General features: G+C 34.7%; 1 protein-coding gene across 2 annotated transcripts; it reads right to left on the minus strand.

Annotated features, from left to right (window-relative positions):
* Window positions 1–109: 109 nt before the first annotated feature.
* LOC137407032 (coilin-like) lies at window positions 110–20,239 on the minus strand. Of its 2 annotated transcripts, none has more exons than XM_068093646.1 (11): window positions 19,995–20,239; window positions 19,424–19,734; window positions 17,991–18,061; window positions 14,497–14,688; window positions 13,725–13,868; window positions 13,138–13,242; window positions 12,589–13,023; window positions 4,640–4,882; window positions 3,659–3,770; window positions 950–1,038; window positions 110–696 (listed from the first exon to the last, which is right to left on the minus strand). In XM_068093646.1, exons 1-11 carry the CDS (start codon window positions 20,237–20,239, stop codon window positions 646–648), a joined length of 1,998 nt encoding a protein of 665 aa, XP_067949747.1. In that variant the 3' UTR covers window positions 110–645. The 2 variants fall into 2 exon arrangements, with proteins under 2 accessions (XP_067949747.1, XP_067949740.1); XM_068093639.1 differs by having other exon boundaries at window positions 12,589–13,026.
* Window positions 20,240–20,430: the final 191 nt, after the last annotated feature.

Genomic DNA, 20,430 nt, shown 5'->3' on the forward strand with positions numbered 1-20,430 from the left:
ACTGCAGACCAACCTGCATTGCACCGGGTTACCCTTGGATACCGGGGAAGGACTCAGTACCAAGAACCACACACTGGTCTAATACAATCAGCTTACATCCAAGCCTGGCTGCTGGTTTGTATTTTTATTAAAGCAACGCTGTAAAATGATGTTGTCATTGACACTGTCTATCAGATTATCAGCAACGCACAATACTAGGACTTGAAAGTTTCTCGTAAAATTATAACCAGTAAGAAAAAACAACTGTTTGGTATGCTAAGTATAACTGAAAATACAATGTAATTCTTACACACAAATGGCTCAAAGTGTGCAGCGCAGGTAGGGAAACAAATGAGCTGCTTCTGAGCAGACAAGAACCTGCAAAATATCCATCGTTCTAATACGTATAATTATTAGTTTATTTCATCTCACATATAATTGCAGGAATTCATTTAAGCAGCGGAATGCCATGGGACTTCAACTATGACAATCCTCCTAAGGGTACTTGGTTGGCGTAGTGCAGAACTATGCAACATACACAAAGAGGCTCTAAACGGACTGTAAATACAGAAAGTCTTTATAGAAAGAACTATGAAAGTCTGGTCTTCCACCTCTAACGTTCAGTCAACACTGTCAGCAGTGCACATCCTCTAGCCCTTTGAGTACTCAGCTTGGGAGAAGCTTTACCTCTAAAAATGTTGTCAATGTATCCACAATCTGTAAATAAAACATAACCTGTTGACTAAATTACTGTGAAAATGAATTTTTATTAATTTACCGACGCTAATGGTAACAATACGAGCAATTTTAGAGAGGAGTGGGTTAAGAAAGAATAAGTATTCAGTTAGGTAATCAAAAACTAGGCGAGAGAAAAAGAAAGAGCAAAAGAGAGGAAAGGGAACACGAGAAAAAGGAATGAGAGTAGAAAAAAAGGAGTGTAGTCGAGGGAAGAAAAAGGCAAATTCCTAACCTCATCTTGGTTACCCTCTACATTAGTAAAGGTCTCATCATCCTCCTCTATGTGGATGTCAAAGACTCCATTTCTTTTTGCCCGTTTTACTGCAAGGGAAATTATAACAAATTCCTAATGCCATATTTTTCTTTACCATGGAGGACTGCCAAAATGACAATGCGGCAGCATGATTTAATAACCATGGAGAGATAATATAGATTAAGTCATAATAGATGATTTCCTAGATTAATGAGCTACATTTTTGCTAAATTGAATATTCTGTGAACAAAGTTAGTGCACCGTTGTTTAAAAATCAAGTATTTTTAATTTATAAATACAATGTATTTAGCATAAGTACATTGTATTCAGTATAAGCACATTGTATTTAGTATAAATACATTGTATTTAGTATATACCGTAAAACCTCTAATTGAACACCGTGGCGCTCAATTTTTTTGATCCTTTTTTTATAGTGGCGGTCAATTGGAAGTGGCGTTCAAATAGAGCCCAATGTTGTAATTTTCAAATGGCTCATCAGAATTTTGGAAAGATAAATTTAAACCTTGTACAGGCGAAGCAAATGTCGACTATATTCTACCCTCTTTCTCCGGTGGAGAGATATTAAACCTTTGGGATGCAATAAATCTGCTAACTTACCTCCAACTTGTCAAAGATCTCTTAATAAATATGCATTGAGAAACTGGGAAATATCTCTACCAGCTGATATCTATTGCTTGCAATTAACCTGCGTCCTGCTTTGCAGTTTGTTCAAGCTTTCAATTTTTATTTTATCTCAAATTTGAAAACATATTTTTATTTCATATCTATATTTAACAATGTTGCATGAAAGCCCATTGCACTCATTAATATGTTTGCTACAGTTTGCAAGCAAAACTAGCTTTTTATGTGCAATAAAAGAGGAGTTACGAGCGTTGATCAATTGTAAGGTCAGATTACTGCAATTATGCTATCAAATGTTTGTTATAAATCTGCAAATTTATAAGTTATATAATGATAATCTATCAAATGAAACAAATATATATTCATGAACAAGTGACATAAATGAACCACACTTATATTACATGCAGAAACAAAAATTAACGTTTTTACAACAAAAATATTGGCAACATTTGCTCGGATAACTGTGGTCTATTTGTCGTTTTCGATGGAATGAACATCTTCTGGTTGTCCAATACCTTTCACAATGTCTTCTAACCTCAGCTCTTCTTCTGCAGTGTTGAACTAGTCGAAAATAGCGTTCAAACAAGTTATTGGCATAGCAAAACTTTTTGGTTTTGCATTTAGCACAAATGCAATGCGTAGAAGTTTTGCTCGTTAAACGTAACCTTCGGCCTAAAACTAGTCGTTAATCTGCCATCGTAATGTAAACCGTTTTTTATATACATGTCCTTCGAAGTACCAAGACCGCGTTAAACAAGGAACTACTATTTGCCTGAGACAGTTATTAATTGTTTCTATAATGTTGCTTTAAAAGTTTTAACGAAAAAAAGTGAAAAACTTTGGAGTTGGACAACGAGAGAACTGATTGTTATTGATGTAAACTATCCACTATTAATATGATTTTGTGGACACTTTTCTACTGATCACTTGCTATTATGGGCTCATAAAGATCAAAGATTGTTAAAGTGGTGGTCAAATGGAGGTGGCCTTCAAATAGAGGGTGGCACTCTATTTTTCAACCCTTCTCTCATTGCGGCGGTCCAATAGAGGTGACATTCAATTGAGGTTTTACGGTATGTACATTGTATTGAGTATAAGTACATTGTATTGAGTACAAGTACATTGTATTGAGTATAAGTACAATGTATTGAGTGTACATATATTGTATTGAGTATAAGTACAATGTATTGAGTATAAGTACAATGTATTGAGTGTAAGTACAATGTATTGAGTGTAAGTACAATATATTGAGTATAAGTACAATATATTGAGTATAAATACATTGTATTGAGCATAAGTACATTGTATTGAGTGTAAGTACAATGTATTGAGTATAAGTACATTGTATTGAGTATAAGTATGTACAGTGTATCGAGTATAAGTACATTGTATTGAGTATAAATACGTTGTATTGAGTATAAGTACATTGTATTGAGTATAAGTACATTGCATTGCATACATGCACAGTATTTTTGTCAACATGTGGCAGCAAAAGCTAACAAGGTATTTTATCCTCCATATTGCCAGCCCAGATACCATAATAAAATTGTTTGTATTTAAAAAGCTTAAAGCCACGATAGCCGAAAATACAAATACATGTTATATTGAACGATCAATTCCCTGCAAACCCCTTTTTGCATACACCCGTTATCCTAAGGCTACATTAGATACTAAAATTTGTTTATCTTCTGATATCTGATAATTATTTAGGGCTGTTGAATACAACTTTATAAAACCTAAACAGTGATAAAAACATTTTATCACTGTTTTTATCGCTGTTTAGTTATTATAAAAATGTATATCTAGATGCACAACTAGATATAATATTATAAAATGTTATATCTAGTTGTGCTACAGGAAACTAAAAGCATACACTCGCAGTTAAAAAATGCTCCTGTTCAACAGTTGTAAAGGCCCAAAAATGTTGACACAAAACAATTCTTTTAGTGGTCAATGTGACTATGGTTTGACAGGACTTAAAAGGCTGTTTGAGCAAATGATACCCATATTTATTTGACAGCCAACCTTCCTAGTATGAAGCCTCACCAGCATTAGTGACTCTAACATGGACTAGCTTAGACTTTGGTTCATAACTGAGTACAGTTGCCTCCTTATACTCGGAGACTACTGGGGTGTAGTCAGCTGATACCTCCAACCTCTGCAATGGAACCATAACTACAGCTATAGCGGTTATGTCTATTACATACCGACAACAAAGAGTCTAATGAAAGGAAATCAACTGTTACTCATTATATTATACACGATTTTTTGTTTGTTTTAATTTGCATGGTTAATTATTTAAAAAACAAAATATACAAAGATTTAACTAATTTCAAGATAAATTAATGAGTCATACATAAGTCATGTAATGTATGAACTATATCAAATGTCAAAAATTGTAACGCAGGAATGCGTGGTAGAAATAACTCCGAAGCCGCAAGCAGAAACATCAGATGGCTTGGTCAATGTTTAGTCTACCTGGTTACACATACACTGAAAGACTTGATGCTGCCTTTATAAACATGGATGCATTTTAGTGAATTATTTATTAAAACTCATCAAAACAAAAACTGGAGAGAATCTCCAGATTATTTTAAAAGGTTAGACAGGACGAGCCTGCAGTCTCCCACAGGAAGAGTGTGTTATTTCGTTAATATTTACTAAGGTTCCATACAGCGATAGCGTAGCAGCACACCCCATATGGTGCTGCAATACCATCATGGAAACAGCCGTGTCACTCTCATTCCGTCGTGATTCAGTGTCGCTGTTTGAATGCAAAACATCTGCGTGATGCGCCATCTTTGTACCGTGGAAAACGACCATAACGATCAACGGCGTCGACTCATGCCTGCACATGGGTTAAACATACAACCTTGACATCAGGCGTCGCACAACCATTGCTCTAATATAGTCTCCTATGAAACCGTGATCTGCCCAGTGTATGGCTTCGGCACTGGCACGCCCAGGTGTCACTACACTATTGCTGTATGAAAACTTGGTAATTCTTAGAGACAAATACAAGGTAACCTTAAATGCCAGTCTGTCTCCTGCACGGGGCGGACCATCTAAGGCAGGATATCCACTATAGTCCTTAATCTCAACACTTTCACTGCTACTCGCAGTCAAGGTTTGTGATGCATCTTGGGAAGAGTTACAGAGCCGAATGGCAGAGACATTCGTCAGCTCATCTAGGAGCTGCTCATCTTTGAGCTGCTCATCTTTGAGCTGCTCATCTTTAGCAGATGATGCCTTTGGTGTGCTGTTGCTGACCTAGAATAAGTAAGCAATTCGGGAATTGTCTCCCTTAACAAGGAAGTTAAACTAGCACTACTCGAGTATCTAATTTGCAGGCATTTATTGCGTCTGAAAATCTTTACTATAATAAGAGCCGAGTCTGTTCGTCTGAAGCCATGCTAAGAGCATTAGAAAACACGATTGCCCCAGATGGGAATTGAACTCTGGTATTCAAATGCACACTACCAACTGCACCACCGGACCACCTCACAGTATCATGGAATAATTGTGCACATAATGATTACGCATGGCAGTTTCTAATATGCTGGCAGTCTCTCACAGCGCACCCGACTGCCAGCGTATTAGTAATAATAATAATTATTGTCTCTATGGGCAAATCATTTCTCATGACAGCATGAAGTGGGAAAAAGGCTAGCAAATGTTTACTCAATGGATAACAATTTGCTCGGCTAGGTATGGTAATAGAATTAAAACAGTTCATACCTAGTGCCTGATTGTGCCTGGTAGTGCCTGATTGTGTCGATGTTGTTTATGACATAAAATTTATTTTTCTAATAACATCGGCAAGCCATAGTGTGGTGCATTTGCTGCCTAAATCCCACTGTTTTGAAGCGGGTGGTTTGAAGCGGGTGGCAAAAATTCTCTTGAGAAAAAGGGAATACTACGAGGAGTCCCTAATAGTCCAGTGCATGTGATGCTGAATTGTTAAATTTTTTTTAGTTTAGGAAACCAAAAGCAGAGCAGGATTTGACTGTTCCAAAAGATAGCTGTAATGTATGTCTTTAGAAATTCATTTTGTCGGAATGGCCAACCTTGCCAATACTCAATCAGCGTCAAATTTATTGGCAGCGACATTTGCCATTTACACATGTACTGTGTGCGTGGCAGTCTCCGGTGACCTAAAAGCTTTTAAACAACTATTTAACTTTGTTTTATATACAAGGTGATTATATCAATGTATTTCATACCTATTCACTGAACTATTACACAAGTGAATAGATGCATTATGCTATTAAATGTATTTTCTACAGACACAAGGGAGACAACTTCAACAAATAATTGTGGTTTTTATTGAGATTTGATAAATAACAATACACACATATTGATAACTTAATAATAGGATTTAGCTCTCATCTTCCTCATCACCATCCTCCTCATCCTCTTCCACACCCCTGTTAGTGCATTCTGTATTAGTGCAGCCACAAAGGTCGCAGCGTGCGTGGTAAGTTGGCCATCTTACATGAGCATCTTTGACGGCAGCCATTTTTGTCGCACTTGCAATGTACGGTCTTCAGAACTTGTGGTGGTATGACAGATTTCTGATACCAAGTTATTTCTTGTGTGTCTTCTTTAGTCATGTGCCAGCCATTATCTTGAGGTGGAGGAATGTTGGGCTTGAAAGAAATAAAGTCTATATATGTGCAATGTTAATTCATACCATAAACAGCAATGGCATTATATCAAATTGTTAGACAAGCATGTGAAAGCTCTTTATTAGCAGTCCTAGGGTGTGTAGATGTTAGCAGGATAATAATGTAGCCATGTTGAAGAAGAATTATATAACACAAATCAACTGTTTTTTTCTACTAAGATTACATTGCACTGATAGGTTTATGTTTGAGGTGAGTTATTTCCCCCTGCCAAATAATTATGATCCTTAACCATATTAAAGAGTCTCAAGTTGAGATTTATTAATAATCTAGTTCAGCACCACTATGTTTGGGGTTGTTGTTTTGCCTCAAACTACAACTGAAACAGATTGTCAATCTCTATAGTGGAAGGGCACACAAATTACAACATATACCATACACCTTTTATACCTATTATTCTACACACTCTATACATACCACATCTTTCCTGCGTAATCTGTTAAATAAAATCATGCTTTGCAGTGCTGAGTGTTTCACATGACAAACAAATATCAAAGATAAAATACCTGTTCACACAGAGACTATAAAGCACTAACAACAATAATATTCTTAAAAAGAAATAGAATAGGAAATTTACCTCTCGGCGTCATATACATATTTATCATAGCAGGATTTATGGTATTTCAGCTCTCGAGCGACAGCATCACTCCAGCTAAACTCCCGCAAAATACGTTCATCTTCAAGGATCTCTGCACAGTCCTAGAGTTTATCTTTGAAAAATAGCAAAACCAATAGCACAACTCAAACATATACCATAAATTACAGGTTACCTTTAGTAGGTCAAAATCGGATGATATCGCCATAATAATACTATGCCATAAAACCAACTAGTGTAGATCAAACCAGCCGTCACAGATTATTTAAACATTCTTCATTGACTTACCTGCAGTGTTGGACTAGGTTTTTCGGAGTTTATCAATAGTAGTGGTTACACATCCAGTCTTGCACTTGCGTTCCTTCTGACACAGAATACATATTGGAGGTAAGATTGGTCGCTGGTTTGCCACTCGTTTTCTCTTAGCAGGCCTAGGTGTCTCCCCTATACCCTTATTTTCCAATTGAGATTCATTAATATTGACAGCTGGGTCTGTCTCTGGCTGTGGTGATTTTACGCAAAATGTGCAAGCTTACTTTCATTTTTGCAAAGAATATGTTTATATTATGATGGAATGAAAGGCTAAGCTGGGGTGGCGGGTTCTCAACCATGTAACTTGACAACCCTGAGTCAGACGATTTTACACATACACACTAGACTTTTGTGTACTCTGCGTAAAACAGTTGCATCTCATATATACATAGCCTTAACCCTTTGCGATACTGACGCTGGTTGGCAGAGCGACTATTATGTCACCACGCGAACGTTTTTTATAAACTGATTTCTGGTTAGCGTATTGTCTTTTTTATTCAACTTTTTTACTAATAGTAAACTACAATAGATTGGTTTCTACTAGCAACAAAAAAAGCCGTTTTGAGAAACAAAAACGATCGTTTCAAAAACGATCGTTTTTGTAACAGTGAATGAACGAATAATCAGAAATAAAAATATATTTAAGTAAAATTGGGAATTCTGTTTGTAGCTTGTTTGTGCTTTTGTTTCTGCTTTCTGAATGTTTTCTCCAGAGTGGCACAACTTTATTTACTCTCGTGGCGTCTTCCGAAGGCTATAAACAAAGGAGATCGTTGTTTGAGATAGCATTACTCAACTCACTTCAGTTCTCTTTTGAGCTGATTGTAATGTGTTCTTGTGAGTGAAATGGCTGTAGCATTTCTCATGGCAGCTGATAGTGATATCTTGAGAGGTGTTGGTAGTGGTAGAAGATGATGATACTTCTAGTCCCTTGGAAGATCGTTGCAAATAGAGTCTGGTTAAACTCCTTTGTGGCTCAAGATAATAGTTAATATATTTCTGAGCATATGACTCGGCAGTGCCGAGCCGCTTTGATGATAAAACAATCACGTTACAGTTGTCATTTTCTGATTTCAGACAGTGAAAAGCACATGAGGTAGCATCCTTTTTCTCCATTTCAACTTGCAAACATGCATGCGGCTTACGCACTACTTTTTAATAATAACAAACCGGATTACTCATAGTAAAGCGCATTGCTTAATATGGCGTAGTAATTATAAAATCATGACCGCGCGTTGTGAAATAGTGCAACTGTATTTTGCAACATTTTTATTAGAAATGGCAAGTTTTCAAATTCCAAGAACTTCATTTTAGTTAATTTATGTTACATAAACCATTTTAAAATTTTCAAAAAAACTTCTGCTGGCCGTTTTCTGATATTTTACAATTCAGCATCACATGCACTGGACTATAATATCAGAACACATCAAGAAAAGAACTACAAGTGAATACTTTTCGGAAGAGATAATATATAATGTCCATCAACAGAATCTGTTTCTCACTCGTTGCATGAACTTTATGAGAAATGCCGTTCCCCAGAGAAACACTAATGTGGAGTTTTATGGAGGAGACTTCCACAGCCTCCCAAAATATCTACTATGCAACATTACATCAGCCAAGTTAGTACTACCAGTGTTAAAGATTACTAGATCTAAATGGGTAGGATGTATAAGCACTCAAATCGAACATGGCGATGGAGGGTGTCACAAAATGGGAACATGAAAGCAGTACTTCAATGTAAAGAATTACGGAGAACACAAAAAGATTTCCAAGCTGACAGACACTCCTATAGATAATACACCCTTACAATAAAGGATTCGTTATAGTTCTCCGTTGTTACATTATAGTACTCTGTTGTTACATTATCGCACTCCGTTATTACATTATAGTACTCTGTTGTTACATTATAGTACTCTGTTGTTACATTATAGTACTCTGTTGTTACCTTATAGCACTCTGTTGTTACATTATAGTACTCTGTTGTTACATTATCGCACTCCGTTATTACATTATAGTACTCCGTTGTTACATTATAGTACTCTGTTGTTACATTATAGTACTCTGTTGTTACATTTTATTACTATGTTGTTACATTTTATTACTCTATTGTTACATTTTATTACTCTATTGTTACATTATAGTACCGTATTGTTACATTATAGTACTATGTTGTTACATTATAGTACTCTGTTGTTACATTATAGTACTCTGTTGTTACATTATAGTACTCTGTTGTTACATTATAGTACTCTGTTGTTACATTATAGTACTCTGTTGTTACATTATAATACTCTGTTGTTACATTATAGTACTCTGTTGTTACATTTTATTACTCTATTGTTACATTATAGTACCGTATTGTTACATTATAGTACTATGTTGTTACATTATAGTACTCTGTTGTTACATTATAGTACTCTGTTGTTACATTATAGTACTCTATTGTTACATTTTAGTAATATGTTGTTACATTATAGTACTCTGATGTTACATTATAGTAATATGTTGTTACATTATAGTACTCTGTTGTTACATTATAGTACTCTGTTGTTACATTATAATACTCTGTTGTTACATTATAGTACTCTGTTGTTACATTATAGTACTCTGTTGTTACATTATAGTACTCTGTTGTTACATTATAATACTCTGTTGTTACATTATAGTACTCTGTTGTTACATTTTATTACTCTATTGTTACATTATAGTACCGTATTGTTACATTATAGTACTATGTTGTTACATTATAGTACTCTGTTGTTACATTATAGTACTCTGTTGTTACATTATAGTACTCTATTGTTACATTTTAGTAATATGTTGTTACATTATAGTACTCTGTTGTTACATTATAGTAATATGTTGTTACATTATAGTACTCTGTTGTTACATTATAGTACTCTGTTGTTACATTATAATACTCTGTTGTTACATTATAGTACTCTGTTGTTACATTTTATTACTCTATTGTTACATTATAGTACTGTATTGTTACATTATAGTACTATGTTGTTACATTATAGTACTCTGTTGTTACATTATAGTACTCTGTTGTTACATTATAGTACTCTGTTGTTACATTATAGTAATCTGTTGTTACATTTTATTACTCTGTTGTTACATTATAGTACTCTGTTGTTACATTATAGTACTCCGTTGTTACATTATAATACTCTGTTGTTACATTATAGTACTCTGTTGTTACATTTTATTACTCTGTTGTTACATTATAGTACTATGTTGTTACATTATAGTAATCTGTTGTTACATTTTATTACTCTGTTGTTACATTATAGTACTCTGTTGTTACATTATAGTAATATGTTGTTACATTATAGTACTCCGTTGTTACATTATAATACTCTGTTGTTACATTATAGTACTCTGTTGTTACATTTTATTACTCTGTTGTTACATTATAGTACTCTGTTGTTACATTATAGTAATATGTTGTTACATTATAGTACTCTGTTGTTACATTATAGTACTATGTTGTTACATTATAGTAATATGTTGTTACATTATAGTACTCTGTTGTTACATTATAGTACTATGTTGTTACATTATAGTACTCTGTTGTTACATTTTATTACTCTGTTGTTACATTATAGTACTCTGTTGTTACATTTTATTACTCTATTGTTACATTTTATTACTCTATTGTTACATTTTATTACTCTATTGTTACATTATAGTACTATGTTGTTACATTATAGTAATATGTTGTTACATTATAGTACTCTGTTGTTACATTATAGTACTCTGTTGTTACATTATAATACTCTGTTGTTACATTATAGTACTCTGTTGTTACATTTTATTACTCTGTTGTTACATTATAGTACTCTATTGTTACATTATAGTACTATGTTGTTACATTATAGTACTATGTTGTTACATTATAGTACTCTGTTGTTACATTACAGTACTCTGTTGTTACATTATAGTACTCTGTTGTTACATTATAATACTCTGTTGTTACATTATAGTACTATGTTGTTACATTATAGTACTCTGTTGTTACATTATAATACTCTGTTGTTACATTATAGTACTCTGTTGTTACATTTTATTACTCTATTGTTACATTATAGTACTGTATTGTTACATTATAGTACTATGTTGTTACATTATAGTACTCTGTTGTTACATTATAGTACTCTGTTGTTACATTATAGTACTCTGTTGTTACATTATAGTACTCTGTTGTTACATTATAGTATTCTGTTGTTACATTTTATTACTCTGTTGTTACATTATAGTACTCTGTTGTTACATTTTATTACTCTGTTGTTACATTTTATTACTCTATTGTTACATTATAGTACTCTATTGTTACATTATAGTACTATGTTGTTACATTATAGTACTCTGTTGTTACATTATAGTACTCTGTTGTTACATTATAGTACTCTGTTGTTACATTTTATTACTCTGTTGTTACATTATAGTACTCTATTGTTACATTATAGTACTATGTTGTTACATTATAGTACTCTGTTGTTACATTATAGTACTCTGTTGTTACATTTTATTACTCTATTGTTACATTATAGTACTCTATTGTTACATTATAGTACTATGTTGTTACATTATAGTACTCTGTTGTTACATTATAGTACTCTGTTGTTACATTATAGTACTCTGTTGTTACATTTTATTACTCTGTTGTTACATTATAGTACTCTGTTGTTACATTATAGTACTCTGTTGTTACATTATAGTACTCTGTTGTTACATTATAGTACTCTATTGTTACATTTTATTACTCTATTGTTACATTATAGTACTCTATTGTTACATTATAGTACTATGTTGTTACATTATAGTACTCTGTTGTTACATTATAGTACTCTGTTGTTACATTATAGTACTCTGTTGTTACATTTTATTACTCTGTTGTTACATTATAGTACTCTGTTGTTACATTATAGTACTCTGTTGTTACATTATAGTACTCTGTTGTTACATTATAGTACTCTGTTGTTACATTATAGTACTCTGTTGTTACATTTTATTACTCTATTGTTACATTATAGTACCGTATTGTTACATTATAGTACTATGTTGTTACATTATAGTACTCTGTTGTTACATTATAGTACTCTGTTGTTACATTATAGTACTATGTTGTTACATTATAGTACTCTGTTGTTACATTATAGTACTCTGTTGTTACATTATAGTACTATGTTGTTACATTATAGTACTCTGTTGTTACATTATAGTACTATGTTGTTACATTATAGTACTCTGTTGTTACATTATAGTACTCTGTTGTTACATTACAGTACTCTGTTGTTACATTATAGTACTCTGTTGTTACATTATAGTACTCTGTTGTTACAGTGGTGCCTGTGTATAAGGAACAATCTACAACTCACCTTGCCCTGGTGCCGCTTGAAACCCTTACTAGGCTGGGCAACCGGCAGTGGTTTGGGACAGCTGGAGTTATCTGGTTCTCTATCACACCCGTTGGCTGTCACCTTCTGCAGCTGTTCAAGCACCGCTGGTGAAAAGGTAGCGCGAAGCTTTAGTTTTTCTCTTTTATACACGACAGGCTTGTGGCGACTGTTCTTTTTATTGACAAAATTAGTAAACTGTTGTTTCTTTGCTGAAGAGTTTTGCATACGGTGTGACTCAGGGACAGCTGAGGAGTTCAACTCTGAGGTCGATGGGTCAGCAATAGTAGGAATATCGGCAGAGGAAATGGCTGTTTGGGATAAGGAGAAAGGTGTCGGAGCTACAGGGGCTGGGCTTATAGTACGAGGCGTGACCTTGACACACGACTTTGACTCCTCCTCGATGTATGACTCCTCCTGCTGTACAATCCAAAACCAGTGAAAAATTAGGTTATATCAGTTGTTGCGTAATGATGATGGTAACATTACGTTTTATGATCATGTCTAGACATAAAAAATCTAAACAAGTACCTTGTCAGCATGTGACAGCTGAACCTTGTCAGCATGTGACAGCTGGTTTTCCTTATCAACTGATTTCGCATCTTCTCCTTTACATACATATATTTGTTCCCACGACTGCAAGATAGAATGAACTAAAAAGTCCTTTTGGACCACGTTCAGGGGAAACAACATGTTGGTAAAGTAAAACAATCTGTTAACACCATGTTGTTTCAGGTATTTTAAAGGATCAGTTTTTACGCAACTGAGTAAAATATATATTGTACTTAATAATGCACAATTTTTTTTACACATCATTCGATCAAGACTGTAGTTGTTTTTGGAGCCGTGACCAAATGTGATTGTAAATTTCTGCCAGTTACAAAAAAGCTGAGGTTTCAAATGATCTGAAATTTTCTGATCCTACATAAAAGACTCTGTTTATCAACATAGCATTAACAAATTGCTTCACCTGGACCAACAGGGCCTTTAAGCAAGGAATAGATCATCACAGGCAAACAGAGTATTTGAGCAATGGGTTATTCATATGAACAAACAGTGTTTATCTACAAACGAACCTAAACAGAAAAAGAGTTGGTATCCATGCATCGAGACTATACCTTGTGAGCAAACTCTGCCCTTCCTTCGATATCGGTAGCTGCTGAGTGTAGCGCCTCTTTTTCCTCGTCTGAGTCAAAAACTTTCTTTTTGCCTTGGTAACTTGAGTTGAGACAAACGGGTCCAATAACGGCTGATCTTTCAGTCTACATATACACAGGGTAATATGCAGAGAGCTTTAGCATGACACTAAAATATAACCGTTAATTTAAACACCTGTTTATTCAACTCTAACCTCTCTGATGAACTCCTATTCATCAGAGAGGTTAGAGTTGAATACGAATCATCCTGATTCATATTGAATAAAAGACTTTACTGTAATATTTCAGTCCCTTCTACTTTACACATTACAGACGAATTTTGTATTAGGTGACTATGTTTTGAGGAATGGTATTTTACATTTTATTTCCCTCACGGTAATGTTACATTAGTTTTACATTGTTATTCTCATTTTATAACTAATAATGTTAATGCTGACACTGTAAATTTGCCTCCTCTCCATCAAGACAACACGAGAGTCCGACACTAGCTAAGAGTTGTTTATCCACTGATCAACAGCACCTCTCGATGTTTGATATTTATCTATTGTCTTTAACAGCTTATAACCCAAGGCATGGCTTGTAGCTGAGATAAAGTATGCATGTGTCACTTATCAGCCTTACGATGTTACGATTCCTAAATCATCCCATCTTCGTGATGTTCCTCTTGAAAAACAACAGCAGTTAGAAACATGTTTGGGTGAATAAAAATTAAGAATCCAATGGTTGGTCGCACCTCAGGGGCTTTAGTCGCGGAGCTCTCAGTAGCTTGCTTAGCTCTTTTCCTCTTACGCTTCCTGTGACGCTTGGCTTTAGGCAGACTCTCCAACTCGGCTATAAGCGCCTGTTCTATAGGAGTGAGCTCAGCTGATCGCGCTTCTTGTCTCGCCTTCTTTCTCTTTTCTCGCTCATCACTTTCATCTGTTTCCTAGAAGAACATTCAGTAACTTGTAGCAATATTACCAGGTATGCAATCGTATATCAAAACGAAGGAAAGTAATCATGAAACATAAATAATGTTATGATGAATATTATATTATATATTAACATACATGTTATAATAAATGTGGCTATATCTAATTACAATCCAGGCCCATTTTATAACTGTTCAGCAAGTCTATGACCATCTCATTGTAAATTATTGGATTATTTTACATTAACTTGGCTAAATCAAATTATTGATTTTACCATCAAAGCTGATACAGGGCAGCGACCAGATACAGTCCCACTGTCAGTTTAATTATACTAGTATCATAGATATATATACCTATGACTATCTACCACTATCTGACTACCTATGGTATATATATCTATGACTAGTATCTATATATATATTTCTCAGTCGGTCGTATTTATCCGTGTAGTTCCAGCTATAGTTATTAAAATCTTGGCATAAAGAATGATCTAAGACCCACCAGTTCACCAGTTCGACGCCTTACCAATTCAGCCACATGAGCTTGATGTATTCTTTAGGCGATATATGTCAGTATATGGGAGCAAATATGCTACCGCTCTCTGGCACAATGTAATGTGATGGTGTAACGTCATGAGAAGCGGTAGTTCTTATTAGTAAGCTTACTCAAATTATCCATTGGCAATGTGTCAGGCTAATAGCAAGTGGTAGGCAACTCTCATTAGTTATAAGCTAATTGTTAATACCTGGGCAACACCGGATAGCACAGCTAGTCAACAAAAGTAAGGTTAATTGAATGGCTGTTTCAAATTTTCCAACGCAATATTTATGGTCAGGGTTACAAAATACTTTCTTTGTCTTCTAGTTAAATCATCTCAGTACCCAACGATATAAATGATGAACATAAAAAGACTGCTAATCTAGATTAGTAACCTACAGTAGCATTTTATTATTTTCACAGCTGCAAAAAGAATTAGAAATAAGATAAATGAAGAAAAGAAACAAAAAACGATTTGTATGAAACTTGATAGTCTTAGATTCATGAAATACAGTCCATCCGCCCAACTTCAGGTGTCAAAAGCCTCAGATCAATAACATACCAAAGTTTAAACAAAAAGTTAGAGATTCTTTTTCCTTGGGATGCCGGAAAAAATTTGGAACCCAAACAAAACAGATAAGTAGTGAAAACACGACAAAGTGGCTGGGTTGCCAACTGATGCTCTCTCATTATATTTAGTATGAATATGTGTTTGTTGTGGTTCATTAAATTCTGACTGTCTTTTTCATGTTTTAACTATTATATTGGTGTATTTATTATATTTTAATATCTTATTAGACTAAAAAACACAAGCTATTTCTACATTTTTTTTATTTTACATAAAAATCTGAGGAAATGGGGCTGAGGTACAAACTGCTACAGATACAGAAATAAATTCCTCAGCCTAGCTCACTCTATTCATAAAATATTTAGGAGAAATTCCGGGTACTTAATATATTACATTCTCTTTTAATATATAGCTTCATTTATAAAATAACTGGCTGTGCTACCCAGGTATTAAAAATCAGCTTATAAACAGTGAGAAGTAATGAGAGTTGCCTGCCACTTGCTATTAGCCTGGCATAATGCCAATGCATAATTTGAGTAAGCGTACTAATATGAGCTACCCTGTCGGTGATGCTAGGCAATCACCCGCAAAGCCGTCGCGTATTTGCTCCCATATAGCGACATATATTGCTAGTTAAGTGATCAAGTTTGTGTGGCTGAGTTGGTACGGCTTCTGACTGGTGAATCGGAGGATCCAAATTTAAATCTTCTGCGATACGGAATCGTTATTCCAAAATATCGATAGCTAGACATACCGTAGGTAAACAGATGACAGACTTTGAGAAATATATATACGAGGTCTGATCCAAAAGTTCCCGGAATGGAGTTGTATACTTGTGCATATTTGCACGATGGAAAAATCCATTGCAGCGTTGGCTGGGAAACACTTCTGGAGTGTTGTCACTAAATTTCAAGCTGCTATGACAACGCGTTCTCACGTGAGCCGATGATATGTCAAGGTCTGTCAGGTGCTCCCGTCGCTTTAAAAAAAATTTATTGTCATGTCTAATAAACCAGAACAGCGCATTTGCATTAAATTTTGTGTGAAATTAGGAAAAACAAGGATATTACGACCTTTAAAATAAAGTTTTGATCATTCCTGAAAGCTTCCTTAAAATCGTTGCAAGCGTGCATCCTGAGCTCGTTTTGATCATCACTTAGCAAGCTTGGCACGAACTTTGCTTCAACTCATTTAAATTGTTACAAAATCGTTTAAATTGTCAGTTAAAACTTTTTGAACAGTTCCAAAACTAAGTCCAGACTCTCCAGATATCTCTAATGGTTAAACGTCGATCTGGCATGACTAGTGACCTCACACTGTCAATTTACGAGCAGGTTCTTGCCGACGCTGGTCTGCCAGACCTCGCGCCATCTTCAGTGCTGTCTCTACCATCACAAAAACGTTAGTACCACTCAAAAATTTGTGTTTTCTTTAGACCAGCATCTTCAAAAGCAATAGTTAACATTTCAACTGTCTGAGTACTTGTTTTCCCTAATTTCGCACAAAATTTAATGCAAATACGCTGTTCCGATTTATTAGACACGACGATAAATTTGTTAAAAAAACGACGGAAGAACCGGACAGACCTTGACATATCGTTAGCTCACATGAGAACGCATTGTAATAGCAACCTGAAATTTTGTGACAATACTCCAGAGGTGTTTCCCAGCCAACCCTGCAATGGGGTTTTCCATCGTGCAAATATGCACGAGTATACAACTCCATTCCGGGAACTTTTGGATCAGACCTCGTACATAGATGCAAAAGTGCTTGACAATTATTTTTGCTTTTGACAAGAATTACAATTATTTACATTAGATAAAATTCTTGTGGAGTGTGAACAAATCACTTTTCGAACAACCTTTTACAACAAACTGTAGTCAACAATTGAGGTCATACTGTACAGACAAAAAGCAGGTAGAAATTTAATGTGTAAAGAAGGCAATACCTAAGTTATGTCATTCAGCTTATAACATAACCGAAGAATAGACAACTAATTTTAGTCATTAATGTTTTGATTAAAAATCACCATACATACTTTATGTAATGCCAATAAGCATTATTAAGATATTTTTAGATGCTTTGTCATATAATATGTAAGGACCTTTTATGCTAATAGCTATACAAGTTTACTGAGTCCATTTAAAAATACGAATATACGAAATAACATTACGCAAAACCATGTCAATATTAAACTTGTTGGGATCTTACATCATCAACTTCAACTGTATTCGTTACTTCTAATGACTCAGCAGTGGCAACACCTTTAGTATCCAACTCATCTACAAAATATACAACTGCAAGTGAATTTACAGCAGAAGAAAGAAGCTTGTAGATATTGCATTCGATGAAAAATATAAGATCAAACTGATTACCGTAAAGACTCGTGTATAAGCCGTACCCGCAACTTTGAAGGTTGCTTTTGAGCTATAGGTATCCAGTGTGTGTAAGCCACACCTGCCGCTTTCCCATTCATTTAACAGATTTCATTTAACCTAGCCATGTGAGTCAATCACCAAGTCTACTGTCTCTGTCTGTCGTCACATGCACGCGTTGGCTGATGAATTGGTAATCGACCAATGAGTGTTCTCACCTTTGTGTTACGCCTTCAGCAAATTACTCTCCAGTCAACAATTACCAAATCAGCAAGCACATTGTCATCGAGAAAGACAAAATACGACGGCGCGTTTAAATTGAAAGTTGTGAACATAGCTTTGGAAACTACCAACTGAAATGCTACCGCAGTTTTGGCATTAAAGAAAAGCAACCCAACAAATGAAATCCAGTGCTAGAGATTTCATATGACAGTGACCACACCTAATAACCTCATTATGTTGGTATAGGTACTAGATATTTCCTAGCATCTTTTTGTTGAATAAACTATTTTTTGCATTTGCACATTTCCATAGTTAATGCAAGTTGTATTAACAATACGGTAATTATTATAAAAAATCTTATTTAATTTTTTTAATATTTTATATAATTCTTTTATAGTTATATTTATATTTTTTCATAATATATATCACTAAGTTTCTTGCATGACAGTACCTGTACCCCAAACATAGTAAGAGGTTTACAGGTATAATTTTTGACTACGTGTATAAACCGTACCCCAAAATTTAAAACAAAATTTTAGATTCACAATCGCAGCTTATACACAAGGAATTACGGTATATAATAAAACTCGAAAATATATAATTAACTAGCTGTGCCTTCCGGCATTGTCCGGGTATTAAAAACAGCTTATAAACAATGAGAAGTGATGAAAGTTGCCTACCACTTGCTATTAGCCTGACACACTGCCAATGGAAAATATTAATATTAAAAAAAGTAAAAAAATCAGCTTATAAACAATGAGAAGTAATGAGAGTTACCCGCCACTTGCTATCAGCCTGGCACTTGTCAATGGAAAATTCAAGTAGGCTTGCTAATAAGCGCTAGGCTTCTAATGACAGTACGCCATGACGTTGCGTCAGCGTTGTCCAGCTACAGCTATTATAATAATAGCTATAGCTAGAGGGACACACATACACACATAATTCGAGATATATATATATAGATGTAGGCCTATACCATGGTGCATGTACATTGACTTTTTTATTAATTAATTCAGTAGCTTACATACACAAAATGTGATTAATTACCTTTAAATCTATGTTGTGGAGAGGTCATACAACCAGACAATTCTTGATCAGGCTTAGAAAATCTTGTAGAGTTGGCATCAGCGCACAGGCTTAACGACTCCACCTGAGTATTTGCCTTGCTATTTTCACTTTCCTGCGCAGTCTTTGATTTTCGTTTTTTCTTCTTAGGCTTTGGTTCATAATCAGAATCATGAGTGATACTATTCCTTTGAAGATATTCTGAAACGTCATTGTGTGATTGTTCTTTTTTATATTCCACTAGAGCATTTGATGAAAGCTCTTGATCGCCACCATCGGTGACACATCGCAGCCTAAGAGAAATCGAACAACTAATAACGTAAGTTTTTGACAACTTAATGCTTTTTGTAAAGCAAAGTCAAAACAGTTAATATGTTACGCTAACCATTGACTAATTCATCAAATGCTACTGATATATCCCTACTAAGTTATGATAATGCAAAATGCAATACCGCTTTTGAGGGAGAAGAATACCGAGTGTTTAAATAAACAAACCCATTTTGCAAAATTATTTAAGTTATCACATACAAGCATAATTACTAGTACAACGTACTCTACTTCGTCATTGTCCCTGAAGACGTGCGCACATGTTTCCCATCTAGGTATAACAATATCTTGCATATATAGTTCGCAGATGCAGCATTTTATTTTAAATACTTTTAAAATATTATTTACAGCACAATTAACCGTTTTGCAATGAGAAAAATCTATTGTGTGCCACTGTTTCTCATGTCGATAGAGGCCCTGCTTGTTTATGGATAGTTTGATTCGACAGAAGCTCATGGGCGCCGCCATCATTGAGCGTCGACTTTCCAATCTTTCTTGCCAAAGATAATTATAGCGTTAGATTTCGTTTGAGACGCTGGGTTAACAGAAAAAATATATTAAGACTTGATTGCTTGATCGCAAACAGGTACTGTAACTTTGGTTATAACATCGGTCCGCGTTATATTTTCAGCCGTAAATTTCTCGTGTTTCTGACATTACCA

The sequence above is a fragment of the Watersipora subatra genome, chromosome 1 (assembly GCF_963576615.1).
Source record: "Watersipora subatra chromosome 1, tzWatSuba1.1, whole genome shotgun sequence".
Classification (NCBI taxonomy): domain Eukaryota; kingdom Metazoa; phylum Bryozoa; class Gymnolaemata; order Cheilostomatida; family Watersiporidae; genus Watersipora; species Watersipora subatra.